Source organism: Herpailurus yagouaroundi, unplaced genomic scaffold, assembly GCF_014898765.1.
Source record: "Herpailurus yagouaroundi ecotype Mexico unplaced genomic scaffold, PumYag 162, whole genome shotgun sequence".
Classification (NCBI taxonomy): Eukaryota; Metazoa; Chordata; class Mammalia; order Carnivora; family Felidae; genus Herpailurus; species Herpailurus yagouaroundi.
Window position 1 is genome coordinate 62814194 of NW_024412403.1, and position 15581 is coordinate 62829774.

The window sequence follows — 15581 nt, forward strand, 5'->3', positions numbered from 1 at the left end:
TAAAACGCACCTATGCTTCTGCTGGAAATACCAGAAACAAATTAAAAAGGCCAAGACATGGTGCTTGCCATCCAGGAATGTGCATTACAGGGAGGAGGTAGGCTGGCAAACAAGCTATCACAAAACTTCAGGGGCAATAGAGAAGAAGTATGTAGCAAGTTCCGTGGTCCCTTCAATGGCCAAATCAAATGAAACTCTCATTTCAGCCTCTGATTATGTGTTGGTGGTAGAGGTTTGTGTAACCTGATGGAATTTTTCACATCGGCTGCTTAACACATTCCACGAGCCACTGAGTTAGATTTGTCCACTCAGGCAATCACACTTCCTCGTGAGCTGCATGGTTACTGAGTCTTAGCTTATGGGCCACATGCCTTTCGTCTTCTCCTGTGCCACCAGCACACGGTTCCCTCCCTGAGATTTCCCTGGCTACTCACAGATTCAGATGGTCCCCAGAGCGCTGGAGAAACTCTGGACATTTGAGGCATGTTTGGAAAGATGGGTAGACTTAGAGGGTCCTAAGAACCATCCAGGTCTTTGTCCACAAGAAGCAGGATGAATTCTGGCAGTGAGGCAGTACTGAAATGCTATCAGCCTAATTAATATGGTGACATCATTTCATAGAGGCTGGCCTCTCCCTGGAACCAGATGGAGCCGTGTCTGCCTGGAAACCTTTGGCAGGCTCAGACACCTTTTGCACCTTCTTTCTTACAATCTGATCCTGCAATGCACTTGAACCTTTCAATGCTTCCTTAAAATGAATGCTTTCCAAATGGGCTCATCACCTCCCTCACAGTACCAGCCCTTTTTCTGGACCTCCTCACATCTGGATTTCCTATTTTCATTCTCCAGGCTGCCCGGGCCCAATGTCCAAATCACTTTTGGTTGTTCCATTTTTCTCTTCCCCCAAGATATTCTTCTGTGAGGTGAATGAGACAAAATATGGGAAAGTACAGAATATGTGATACCTGAAATATACTGGGCAATCAGTGAATGACAGTTCACTTTCTCTCCACCTTTCCTCCCTGACCTAGGCATTAGAACAATTCTGTAATTCTCTCACCAGGCCCCAGTGTACCCTTCTCACCATTCCATACCATACAACATTACAATAGGCATTGTCTAAACTGTTCCGGTAACAAACCTTATGTCTAATCCTCTCTAGTAGGTTGACTTGTGTTCTTCAAAAATCTGTGTCTAAACCCTAACCCTCAGTTCGAGGACTGTGGTCTTACTTGGATAAAGGCTCTTTGGAGATGTAATTAATTTAAGGATCCTGAAATGAGAGCATCTTGGATTTAGAGTGGACCCTGTATTCAATGACAAGTGTCCTCATAAAAAGAGGGAAAGACTCAGAGACTGAGGGAAGGGAGCCCATGTGATGATGGAGGCAGAGTGGACTGATGCATCTTCAGACCAAGAAATGCCAAGGACTGCCATAGCCACCAGAGGCTAGGAGAAGGTGATGGAATGGACTCTCCCTCAGAGGCTCCAGAAGGAACTAATCCTGCCAACACTAAATCTGGACACCCGGAAATTTGAAAGAATAAATTTCTGTTGTCTTAAGCCCCGACGTTTGCAGAAATTTGTTATGGCCGCCCTAGGACACTAATACACCCCCTTTGCCCGACCCTTAAGGCTGTTCCCAATCTGAGTGTGGCCTGCCCTTCTAAGGTTCACTCTTTCTACCCTCCTTTACGACTGCCCCTCTTCCGCATATTGACAGTCTCTTGATCATTCAGTGATTAGTTGTACATTGTGCCTTTTCCAACATGACCTCTTTCCCTTCTCTAAAACTCATTGTGTCTTCTGTACTTTTTCAAATCCTAATCATGAAATGAAAGGTGTACCCTATCGTGATTTCTCTCATGTTCTAAATTCTTGTAGCTCACATTTGACATTGAATCATGTCAGCATTTGTTTCAGTTTTCACATATGTGTGTATCTCCTTGAGGGTGGGATGTTTTAGTAAAATGTTGCATAAGTAAATGATATGCAAAAGTACCAAAAGAGAATTTAGGTGTTAAGGGCTGAACTGTGTTTTCCAAAAGACATATGTTGAAGCTCTAACCCCCAGTATCTCAGAATGTGACTGTATTTGGATCTAGGGCTTTTTTTTTTTTTTTTAATGTTTATTTATTTTGGGGACAGAGAGAGACAGAGCATGAAGGGGGGAGGGGCAGAGAGAGAGGGAGACACAGAATCGGAAGCAGGCTCCAGGCTCTGAGCCATCAGCCCAGAGCCTGACGCGGGGCTTGAACTCACGGACCGTGAGATCGTGACCCAAGCTGAAGTCGGACGCTTAACCGACTGAGCCACCCAGGCGCCCCTGGATCTAGGGCTTTTAAAGAGGTAATTGAGGTTAAATGAGGTCACATGAGTGGGCTCTAACCCAATATGACTGATGTCCTTTAAGAAGAAATTTGGACATTAGGGATTTGCGTGCACAGAGGAACAACCATGTAAAGAGGCAGTAGGAGGGTGGCCTTCTGCAAGCCAAGGAGAGAGGCCTGGAATAGATACTTCCCGTAGAGCCCTCAGAGGAAACCAATCCTGCCGGCATCTTGATCTTGGACTTCCAGCCTTCAGAACTGTGAGAAAATAAGTTTCCATTGTTTAAGCCACTCAGTTTGTGATATTTTGTTATGGCAGCTATAGCCAAAGAATACAGTAGGTAAAAAGCTAAGACTAAAAGTTAAGAAAAATTAGCACCTGAAAGGGAAAATAAAAAGAGGAACATTACTGACACTCTTCTCTCAAGTGCCAGTACTATTCCTAAAATGGCATACAGCTGGACAAAGCCCTTAGTAAAGCCCAGAGACTTCTGGGTTTATTATGAAAACAGTATCACTTTAGTATGAAGTTCAAAGAGATCTGAGAATGGAACTGGCACCTGTCCTCCACCATTCTTCACCCTTTTCTAGAATGATGTTACTGCCTAACCTATAGTTAGGAAGTTACCTGACAGTCTCATTAGTTATTCTGCTAATTAAATTTATATAAGGTTTAACCATGGGGCTTAAGCCTAGGCATTTACTGGGACTGATTGTAAGGGGATAAGGATTAGTGGGTCCACTGAATACACTAGTAGGTATCAGGACAATACTGGTATCTCATCCCATCTCATCTCATCTCATCTCATCTCATCTCATCTCCTCATCTCATCGCATCTTATCTTACCTTATCTTATCATTCATCTGTCTGCCAAGATCGGATCAGTGTGCTTTTCTCTTTCTCATTCTTTTACCATCCTATAACCTCCATTGCTCAGGGGGGAAAAATGTACTGGAATTGATTCCATAATATTTAAACTAAATTTGGAATTTTGAGCTCCCTTCTGGAAAGTAATTTTAGAGGCTCATTGACTGAATGTAGTATGTCCAAAGGGTGGTATTTGAAATGGTGAGGACCTTAAATATTGAGGCACCTTAGAGTGGTTGAAATATGTGATATTTGGTCAGAAGTATACAGAGGGCTTCCCGTTGGATGAGGGTATCAGCTTGTCCTCCATGGGTCTTAAGGCAAGGGCTGGGACTGTTAGGTGGACCTTGCAGAATGCTAATTTCATTTCACCACAAAAACTTCCACTGCATCATCTAATTCCCTCAGGACCAGAGGTAATGAGGTATAGAGGACCACTGAATGCCATGTAGCTTAGTGGTTAAGAGGGTTTTGGAGTCCAAGCTTTACCTCTTATTAGTCATGTGACCTAGTCTAGGTACTTAATTCACTTAGCTTTAGTATCGCTATCAAAATGGGATTAAAGATCATACCTACCTCATTTTGGGTAATAGATGAAAGCCTGGGTGTAAACCTGGGTGACTCAGTTGGTTAAGTGTCCAACTTCAGCTCAGGTCATGATCTCATAGTTCGTGGGTCTGAGCCCCATGTCCGGCTCTGTGCTGACAGTGCAGAGCCTGGAGCCTTCTTCAGATTCTACTGTCTCTCTCTCTGCTCCTTCCCTGCTCACTCTCTCTCTCACTCTCTCTCTCAAAAATAAACATTAAAGATTAAAAAAAAAAAAAAAAGATGGTTTAATGTATTTACTCACAGAGTTCACCCATGCCTATGCCTGGTTTTGAGCCCTAGGCTCTGTTTGACTTCATTATATCATGTTGTTTCCAAGGTTGCTTCCAAAAACAAGATATACTTGGGAAGGCAGAGGGGAGTGGATTGAAAAGGATAGGAGTTAGCCCCATTCTATGGCCAACTAGGTTGCCATAGTTGACAAAATGATCTTAATCAGTGAAGTCATGTGTCTATTTAAACACCAAAAGAAGCAATTTCTTCTCCTTTGCCCCCAGTCTTCACCTCCTCTGCTTCCTTTCATCTCTAATCTCTAGTCCCCAGCAGGCAGGTAGGGTGGTCCTCACCCACAACTGGAATATCTCTGATGGAGTCATTTCTTACCCATTCTTTGCCCTCTTCACCAGTTACATCCATTGTTTTTGAAAGCTGACCCTGACTAGACTCATTATTACATTAAAAAATATTAAATTCAGGGGTACCTGGGTGGCTTAGTTGGTCAAGCACCCGACTCTTGATTTTGGCTCACGAAATCATCTCACGGTTTGTGAGATAATAGCCTCATGTTGGGCTCTGTGCTGACAATGCAGAGCCTGCTTGGGATTCTCTCCCTCCTCTTTGCCCCTTCCACACTCAAGCTCTCTCTCTCTCAAAATAAATAAATAAACTTAAAAAAATATATTAAACGCAGGATTTAATTGTTTCATATCATAAAATATGAAAATTAAGAAGCAAATACGAGCAAAAGAACAAGTAAGGCTGGATTTGAAGTAGATCATTCTCAGAAAGACCTCTGGGGATACTTTATAGCCATCACCCCTTAAATATCTCTTGATGATAGTCCATTCTGAGATGGATGTATCTTGAATTTTGTAAAAATGTATTAAGCACCTATTAAGCTCAGTAATCCCAATAATATGTATGATAATAAGCTGTCTGGTTGAAATCTACTAAGTAAAGTTGTGTCTAGGAGAGATTGGAAAGAATATGAGGTGTTTTATTGGGGATCTTTGTCATCACTAATGAACAACAAGAAATAGTTTGAAAAGTTCCTTGAGATATTCACTTAAAAATGCCACCGAAACTTCAGAAAAGTACAGTCTCTAAGGTAAAGTTACTATGTATTAAGAATGGCTCCATTCCAATGTATGCTTTATGTACATTATATTATTTGGTACTCACAACTTGTTGGCATTATAATTCCTGTTTTACAGATTAGAAAATTAGGTACAGAGAGGCTTAGTAACATTCTCAAGATCACACAGTACCATATATCTAAAAATTTGTATATACTTTTTCTTAAAGTCATATTTTCCTCTACCAAATTATGAAAGGCCATAGAAGGAATTGAAGACATAGACATCACAATATAGGTGTTGTTTTTTTTTTTTTCTCATAACAATTAAGTTTACTTTTATTCTTCTTGCCCAAACTGTAAACTATCATTTTGGGTACCATTAATATTACACAGACTTATTTTTCAAATGTGTTCTACTTCTTTAGTAAAATTAGAAGAAACCCCAATTTTCTTTAAAAAAAATTTTTTTTGGGGGGCGCCTGGGTGGCGCAGTCGGTTAAGCCTCCGACTTCAGCCAGGTCACGATCTCGCAGTCCGTGAGTTCGAGCCCCGCGTCAGGCTCTGGGCTGATGGCTCGGAGCCTGGAGCCTGTTTCAGATTCTGTGTCTCCCTCTCTCTCTGCCCCTCCCCCCTTCATGCTCTGTCTCTCTCTGTCCCAAAAATAAATAAACGTTGAAAAAAAAAATAAAAAAATAAAAAAAAATTTTTTTTAACATTTATTTATTTTTGAGAGACAGAGCACAAGCAGGGGAGGGGCAGAGAGAGAGGGAGACACAGAATCCAAAGCAGGCTCCAGGCTCTGAGCTGTCAGCACAGAGCCTGATGCAGGGCTTGAACTCACAAACCGTGAGATCATGACCTGAGTCAAAGTTGGATGCTTAACCAACTGAGCCACCCACGTGCCCCCCCTTTTTTATAATATTTTTGAAACTCCAATTTTCAAACAGGTGTGAGTGCATTCAGAAAAGAACCACCATGTGATTTTAGATACGGATGCTAATTCCTAAACATTGGTTATCATTTCTTAACTCAAGTGCTTAGAATGTTTAAAATGCTACATATTCATGTGGATTTCTCAAGGATATTGTAAGATATGTTTTTTTGTGCATACTTAAGCTTATATATGTATTTTAGATTATATGAATACTGAGAAGCATACACATACAGTATGATATTTACATATTGTTTCATTTTTTTTTTTTGAGAGAACTTCACCCTCACCATTATTAAATGTACATAAAATCTAAATAGCAAATATAACTTATATTGGAACAGGTCTGACTACTCATTGGGAATAGCTGTTCTTTGCTTTTATGATATCGGAAAAGAGAAGAGTTAGTAAAGAAATACAAGCGTTTCTCAAGCCCCTCTTCCCTAAAACACATTCCATCCAATCTCCAGAACAGGCTGGAATATCCGTCTCTACCCCCACCCCACCATCCTCTCAATGCAGTGGGAAAGTCGGTGGGTAATTGGGTCCAGATTGGAGATGTTTAAATATTCATGAGGCTGGCAGGGGACTGGGAGGGGGGTGCCTGTGTAGAAGGGGGGTGGGGGCTGGGGAAGTGATTAGTCATTGAAAGCTAGTGAACAATTCTCAGAAAGAGAAAGGGAAGAAAAAGACAGATAGACGGGGGAAAGGGGAGAAAAGAGGGGAAGAGAGGGCAAAGGAGAGAGCCGGCGAGGGAGAGGGAGAGAGAGCGAGCGAGCATGTGCGTTGAGCAGTAGCTGTGGACCTTACAGTTGCTGCTAACTGCCCTGGTGTGTGTGAGGGAGAGAGAGAGAGGGAGGGAGGGAGGGAGAGGGAGAGCGCGCTAGCGCGAGAGAGCGAGTGAGCAAGCGAGCAGAAAAGAGGTGGAGAGGGGGGGAATAAGAAAGAGAGAGGAGGAAGGAGAGAAGGCAGGAAGAAGGCAAGGGACGATACAACCATGCTGTGCTGTATGAGAAGAACCAAACAGGTAGAGCTAAAGATTTTTACTTCTTGCTGTTGTGAAATTACCAGACTGCAATATTTCCCTGTAAAAGCAGGGGGAAAAAATATTTTAACTGCTTGTGCTCTGGCCATGGTGCCCGCGTTTCCTTAGCATATGGTAACTGATGGTTGCATCCCAGCTTTTATTCCAGTCTGTCTTTCATGCTCTGGTCTGGGAACGCTGCTACTAATTAGGATGAGGTTAGAAAAAAAGATGCCTGTTTGGCTAGAAATAAGATTTTGGGGGCTCTTAGTGAATATTCAGCGTTTTAGGTCTCTGGTTTTGCGGGTGTGGACATAGAGAGGGGTGTGGGGAGAAGATGTGGACTCTACCTACAAGATGGGGAGGCAGTCCTTTAAATTATTTGCAAAAAAAGCGGGGTGAAGGAATAATATTCAGTAATAAGTGTTGCTTGTTCTGTCGTACAATTTTCTCACATGTGCTGCGGAAGAAGCCTTAATTCGTCCATGCAGGAGCTTCAAATGGGCGCAGGTATTAATGGAAAAACATGGGAAGGGTTTATTTATTTATTTTTCAATGAATGAATGAAACTGTGGTTTGAGATTTTTTTTTTTTTTTTTTTTTTAAGAGAAGCTAAAGACGACTGGGGCTGTGAGGGAAATTGGCCGTGTGGAAGGGGAGAAAATCCCCTTCCCAAGATCGGTAGCCGATTGTGCACCAGCTGGTCGGAGGAGAGGGTGGACCACGCCCCTAGGAGCTTTGGGCTGCGATGGGATGGGAAAGACGAGCCGAGTATTACCTGTTGGAAATCAAGTCTTTTCCCTTCTCCCTTCCCTTGCATCTTTCCTGGGGTTGTCAGTGATCGGAGACGGGCTCACATTTTGGATAATAAGCATGGTGACTCATTTTCATCAGGAAGAGGGACACAGACGGGATTAGCGAGAATCCGAGTCCCCTCGTTCCCTCCCCCACTACCCAGGTTTCTCTTCTATGGCAAATTGCTCACTTATTTCTTGAAAGGCATTTTAGAAACTTGATTGGGCTGAAGGTGGGGAGGAATGACGAGTTCAGTATTCTGCAGCAACCGGCAGTGCCCTGGCATTCTTCAAATGAAGCTTTCAAACATTTATTGGAACGTGTTTGAGTGATTTTGGCGAAGGTGAAAGAAAAAAAAAATGGGTGTGAGGTGTGGGGAAGTGTGTGTGCGCGCGTGTGTGTGCATACTCGTGGGAAGGGAGGCCGTCTGGGTCAAAAAAGCCCTTTGCAGGTTGATTGCCTTAGGGGTGGGGTGCAAGAGATAGGATTTGGGCATTATTCCTGTACAGGTATTGGGTATTGGGCAATTTGTAATACACTCGCTGAATCCGAAGGGGGTGGAGGGGAGTGGAGACGAAACAGCCTGCCAGCTTTGCACATTTAGCCATCGCCCTGGAAGGAGGGGTGGGGGGTGATAAGGATGGAGAAGGAAGAGGGAGGGGAAGGGAAACAGAAGCAGAAGAGCAGATCAGTGGGTACAGAGGGTGGAGAGGCATGGGGAAAATAAGTTAAATAAGTAAGTAAATAAATAAATAAATAAATAAAGCAGGTACCCCAGCGGTTTTGTGTGTGGATCCTATAGGAGTGTTTGAAGAAGAGCATGAGAGTCTTACATGCACCACTTTCCTAAAATGTTCTGTGGTTCCAGAGATTGATGCCTCCATTGGCTCATTTTTCAAACCAGGACATTTCCTTTCCTTGTCTCCCTTCATTCTAATACATAAATGCAATAGATACAGGTGGCTGGGTTAAGCACACTGTCAAGGAAAGGTTCTGAGGTTACCCCACTGGTGAGCTGAGGAAATAAAATTTAGGAAGGCGGAGCCCTAAGGAAGCCAATGCTATTCATTAGAAAAGCTTTAATTTCAGATAGAAAAATGTACCGGTGTATAACTTTTTGCCACCGTATGTATACACATACAAGTATACACACACCCCCTTCAACAAAGGAAACCAAGTATAATTTTAGAAAGGGAATTGAAGCTAAAAGAATTCCCTTCCCAAAAAGGGGACAGCTGCCTTTACTTGGGTTCTATCTCACTAACAGCCCCAAGCATTCACTGGGATGTGCAGAGTGATAAAGCTGAAATTGTGTGTTTAGGGAGTTGTAGAAATTCACATGTAAATGCGTGTAGCATCCGCATACTCCATGTACAACAGTCATGCATGTACTCTGTATAGATTCCACATGCCCGCATGTGTCTTAGCATAATTCATATTCGAGAGAGAAAATGAAAGGTATAGATATTGTATTTACCCATGCATTTCATACATGTGTACTTCTGTGTGAAATGGTCATGTGCCCTCTTGAGTACTGTTGTGTATCATTCACGTAAGTCAGTATTTAGGGTACCATTAAATCAGACAGAAGGAAATGGTGTATTCAGGGCGTGGGCTCCATACTACACTGACTGGCATTTATATAGCGTGAGTACTTAAGTCTCACACAGGTTTCCTGCTTGTGCGTGAAATGATCCTATATCATTCAAGGCAGAACCTGATTGTGTTTATCCTTCTGCCATCTATTCATCATCCTCGTTCTTAACAGGGAATAAAACAAGGGCAAAAACCTGCAAAGGTCTAAACTCTGCCACACCCATGAAATCCAGCAGAAACGTGGGAGGGGGTGGAGGGATTGCACTTCCTTCCTCTTCCACTTGAGCCGCATAAAGAAGCAATCTTGGATTTCTGAGTTGTAATACATGGCCAGTGGGTGAGAGGAAAGCGTAAATGATCTTTATTAGCCATTAATTACCACTCTGGAATATTAGAGCAGGAAGAGAATGGGAATGGGGCGACAATGAGAGGATGGTAAAGGAGTGGACGGAGGAGGAATAAAATAAAAGAATCCTGGAGATTGTATTGGTTTGTGATTTTCAAATATCTTGGGGCTAACTTTAAATAGCTGAATTACCACGCATATTGCAGATGATGAAAAACTTGCAAGACGGGATCTGAGTCCACAAAGCCAGAGAACTGAGGTGTTTCCTTTGTTTAAAAATAAGGATTTTAAATTGCAATCTAAGTGTAAAGAATACCGGGGCAAGCAGGTAGCCCCACCCCCGGCCCCCACCTCTCAACCCCACCAACATCTGCTTTTTTCCTCGTAAAACAAATAAATCTTATCTGAGAGAGTGTGAGCTGTGGTTTGGAATTCCAGCCTCACTGCGCCTTTCCCTTGCAGTGCTGGAAAGGTGTGGAAGGATGCCGCCTTGCCGCTTGGTGCAGACGCTTCCTCCTAGTGATAAATTGGATTCCTCCTAAATCTCACTGAGCCACACCCAGTGTCACCCAGGGACTAAGTGAATTAATTAAATGGAGGCATTCTACTTAATATAATTGAAACTGTTTTTTTTTTTTTAATGGTGATTTCTATCACACATATCCAAATTTAAACAGAAGAAGCAATCATTTAAGGACATTTTTTTTTTCCTGCCAAATTATCTGGACTTGCAGGGAACCTTAGAAAATTCATGGTAAATCTAGAAATGAGTTCATATCTGGTGACTCTAATTCCTTCTAGCCCATGCCAGAGTGCATTCACAATGAGCCCTGTGCCCTTAGGCTGTAAGCCTGCAACTCAGGTCCCCCCTCCACACCCATGCGGAGGCAATTGGGATAAGAAAATGTAGGGTTAATTTTCTCTCTTGCTGAGTTGGCAAAACTACAGAAACCTCCTTTCATGTTTTATTCGAAAGGGCAGAGCTCCTGTTCAGAGAGGGAGAGTGGCTTAGGGTCTCCCTTTGCCTCCATCATGGTGAAATTGTCAGTGTTGTGCCTGGGGCTGATTAATCCACAGACTTCAGTTTTACCTGGCTTCAAAAAGAAGGCGGGGGGGGGGGGGGTTCTATCAGTCAACAGTAGAGCATATATGTATATATTAACCAAATGTTCCCTTGTTCTCATTGACAGAGTAAGATAAGTCTAAAATCTTCCTCTAATATTAAAGGAACATTTCAAATGATGCACGTAGCAGGTCATCTCAAGAGAAGATACAGCATTTAATTATTCACTTCCTTATTAGCTATCATAGAAGCATTCAGGCAGCCAAACGTGTCTGTTGTCCAGCAAAAAAAGTGATTATGGGCAGCTCTCCCTTTTGAAGTGTGGTCAGGTTGCCTCTGCAAAATTGTATTGAAGTCTGCTTAACATTCTCTGAGGTGTTGGGAAGAGCACTGTGCTGAGAGTCCTCAGTGTATGCCAATTAATGGTTCTGTGATCTTGAATGAATCACATAATACTGAGCTTCAGTTTCTTCCTATGAGATGGAGTCTAAAAAATAAAAAATAAAACCAAACTAACAAAAATCCGACTTCCTGACCCTAAAGAGTATCTGTAGGGATTAAACCAAACTCACGTGAAGACAAAATCAATACAAAAGTGAGAAAATTTTCTCTCCAAGTTTTGTGATGTTGACTCTTGGCTTGGAATTGCCAGTTTGTCAGGATTGTTGTGTGCCTATTGTTAGCGAACAGTTCCTTCTGGTCATGGGTGATTCCTCTTCTTCATCACTCCTCATTTCTTATTCCATTTACTTTAATATAGCTTCTGTTTTCATATTCTGAAAAAGACACCACAAAAAGTGACTCTTCAGTTTCCATCTTACTTGATATCTCTTTGGTATTTTGTATTGTGGTCCCTTCCTCTTCCTGAAATTCCTCACTTGTCTCCCCTGGCAGCTACCCTGGCTCTCCTCCCTCTCAGATAAGCTTTTCTCAGTCTTCTTGCTGGCTTTTTCACTCTCTTCCCCCCAAATATCAATTATCTTCTGGTTAATGATCTTGATCCAGTAGATGGCATCCATCGACACACTAATTGACACATCCATTGATACATTAGGTGATGTCATCCATGTTGGGAGTTTTAACCACTGGGTGATTTCCAAATCTGTAGACTATAGATATCTTTCCTCAGCACCTAATCCATGGATATCACTAGGTCTAGGTATTTCCAGACACCCGCAATAATGTACAGAACCAGTCTCAGTATCTTCTATGTTGTACCACTTAGTCTTCCTGTAGATTCCTACTTTTATGCTATAATACCTTCTATTCAGCTTCTGAGTTCTAGGAACCTGGGAGAAATCTTGGAGGCAGTCCGTTCTATCAATCCTCACATCCAGATAATAAATTTTTTGATTCTATGTAAAAAGCTTTTGAATCCATCCTCTGCTTTTCAACTCCACCACAAATAACCTGGTTCTGACTTTCATTACCTCTCATCTGGACCAAGGCAATAGCTTCTTGCATTGACTTCCTATCTCCCTCTTGGTCTCCTCCAATTCTTCTTGCATAGAACACCACACTTAATCTTTAACTAATGCAAATCTGGTCATTTTATTTTCCTTGTTGAAATACACCAGTAGTCCCTTGTTAACTGTAAACTAAAATATAAAGTCCTCAACATGGATGACATGATCTAGTCTTGCCTACCTTTCTTTTTTTTTTTATTTAAAAAAAAAATTTTTAATGTTTATTTATTTTTGACAGAGAGAGAGACAGAGCTTGAGCAGGGGAGGGGCAGAGAAAGAGGGAGACACAAAATCCGAAGCAGGCTCCAGGCTCTGAGCTGTCAGCACAGAGCCCAACGCGAGGCTCGAACTCACAGACCGTGAGATCATGACCTGAGCCAAAGTCGGACGTTCAACTGACTGAGCCACCCAGGCGCCCCCATCTTGCCTACCTTTCCAATGACATCCTCAAATACCTGCTCACACCTTATGACACCACGTCAGCATTTCAGGCCTTGGTGCCTTTGCACATACTGACATGACACTTTCTCCCTGCCTGGAAAATTCACATTTCCTCTGTCAGAGTTAGCTCTTTGAAGCCATTCTTGACCTTCCTAAGTTCCACTTTATTTGTGACTATGCTATATTTTATAACATCACAATCATATCACCTGTTTTACTACATAGCATTTGTTTTTGTTTTTTTTTTTTCCCAAACTGTCATCTCTACTGTGAGCTGCTTGGGTGGAGTCTTAATTCTTTCTCTACTTCCAGGCCTATCACAATGTTTGATACATACAGTAACTGGTTTTATCAGTGCATTGTATGTTTCCTAAATTAATACAAAACCAGGCTTACAAACTTTCCACAAATTGTGGCATATCTAAATGGATGGAACCACTAGTAGATTTTTGTTTAATCTATTGGCATCCAATTTTAAGGTGAAGCTAATCATCATTGATTCTTAGTATTAACCTATACGTAGCACAACCATCAGTTTTTAATGAAAGCAGGCACAAAATGATCCCATTTATATTGCAATTCTCCAAACTACTATAACTGTTACTATTTGAAAACCTCCCTTCAGTCTCCTTTTCCACCACCAGCCCAGCAAACTAGTCCACCCTCTGAGGTTAGCATAGTGCCAGGTTAGACATATGGTTACCAATCTTGGATCTTCAAGTATCCTTCCTTTAGGAACCCACAGTGCTTACTTACACATGTTGACTCAATCTCTTGATTACTTAGTTGATTTATTTCATTGATACACAAACTTCCAAAAGTACATGTAGTGTTGGCCTGTGCTCAGGGGGGCCTGTGTTCAAGAATCAATTTTGTCTTCTTTTGGGTTTCTTTCCTTCCCACTGAAGTATCCACAGAATACTGTTCCACAAAGGGAAATCTTTCATGGAGGTAAAGGGGGGTTAAATGGTAAGTAGCTCCTCAAATGTCTGTTATGTGAATGAGAATCAGATCAACTTTGTCTTACATTTGAATAGACTGAAGGGATTTGGATTCTGAAGTCGGCCTATTGTGGCTACCATAGGGCAAACTGCAGCCACAGCTTTCTATGAACATGATCTTGGCCAGACTCTATGTAGTATATTTTCTCTGACTGAATTGGCATGGCCTTCAGAAGAGCAATAAGATAAAATGATTTATAGGTGATGTTGGTCTTCAGCTCCTAAAGCTAGGTAATATTTTCTAATCTCCACACCTTTATTCCATATCTTGCTCATTGCTTGCAATCTCTTTCAATCTCTTTCTTTGAGTTTCTCTTTTGTTCTTCCTCTTCAGGTCTGGGTGGAGTTTTCTGATTAAGCGACATTGGCCCAGGCTAGTGTTTGATGTGTGAAGCTATGAAAAGAGAACTTCAAGAAAAAGTGTTCTTTCCAGCTTTCCAAATAGGTGTTTTAGACAAAATAAATATTTTAAGCTTTGTCTAGCACATAGTAGCTTCTCAATAAATAATATTCATTGATAAAAGTAGGAAGGGAGAGATACCATAATGGGTCATTAGGGGAGATGTTTTGGAACAGAAGACCATTCTGTGGACTTCTTCAGAGCTGGCTTTGTGTAAATGCACACTCAATTCTATTGGTCCTCCTTACAAGGTGGTTGTGGTCAAAGTTACAATTCCCTTTCCTGTCTGCTTAGATCAGAGTGGCTCACTTGCAGTGAACTCAGGTTATAGTATGGGAGTGTGACCCTCCAGATTTCCTGTCCTTAATTATTTACAGATCTTATTCTCTTAGATGTTCTTTGTTTAATGTCCTGTTTCATGTCTTTGTAGTGAAATAAACCCTTCCCCTGGGTTCTAGACCTGGCTCTGCCAATTGCTTGTCGTGTGACCTTGGGTAAGTAACTTAATATTTCTGAGCCTCAGTTTATCCATCTATGTAGTGGGCACATAAAAAGAACACTCCCAAATCCTGCCTTGCCTTTTTTACTAGGTTGGTGTGAGGCTCAAAATAAAGTGATAAAAATAAAAGTGTTTTGCAAACAATGTGTTTGTCAAGTGGAAGGCATTATCAATTGAGGAATTCCACATACTGAAACCCACAGTATTCATGGTTCTCTGCAAAGAGGTACCCTTGCTCTCTGTACAGAATGTGTCTATATATTTATCTGCCATTCCCACCCCTCCTCTCTTATTCTCCAGAGTAAATATTAACCATGCTAATGGATGGAAGCATAGTATATCATTATCATTTCCTTCAACAACTTCAGTGAAAGAATTTAAATAAGCCAATGTTCAAATTGTCATGAAACCCGAAGGATCAGTTCAAATGCATTTAGAAATATCCACTATTTTTCTTATTCTTTTTTCCTGTTTTAGTCTTTCCTTCACATTTGGGTTTCTTCTCTTCTCCATTTGCTAAGCTGGCTCCTTCTCCCTCATCCCCAACCCCACCCCCACCTCACTTCTAAACTGGGTTCTCAGCACTAAGATAAGGCATGCTGTGCTCACATCCATCACATGAGGGCCCAGTCAGACAGAAGAATAGGCATTGGGAGACTGAAAATGGGGATGAAGCCTGACTTGGGGAAGCACGGTTCAAAGATTATCCCCTGAGCACCATTTTCATACAGCTTCAAGATTCCTCATTGCATCAGTTATTAACTGTGATCAGAAGAAGTGATATGCCATCCTGAACCTTTTCCAACCCAACTCTAATGCCATGTATTATCTTTTAAACTCTCAGGATCTCTACAAAGGACATTTCTGTTTTCCTGTGTCCCTGATTGACTGACATGAGTTACCAACTTAATAAAATAA

The 15581-nt window shown here is 41.8% G+C and overlaps 1 protein-coding gene across 2 annotated transcripts in view; it reads left to right on the forward strand.

Annotated features, from left to right (window-relative positions):
* GAP43 (growth associated protein 43) overlaps positions 1-15581 on the forward strand; it is a 128020-nt gene that overhangs the window by 19855 nt on the left and 92584 nt on the right. The window contains exon 1 of one of the 2 annotated variants that reach the window (XM_040485011.1): positions 6929-7059. The exons of the other annotated variant lie outside the window; for it this stretch is intronic. Coding sequence (XP_040340945.1) covers positions 7030-7059 — 30 coding nt within the window. The 5' untranslated portion in view covers positions 6929-7029. Of the gene's footprint in view, positions 1-6928; positions 7060-15581 lie in introns of those variants that run through there. 2 annotated transcript variants of the gene reach the window in all.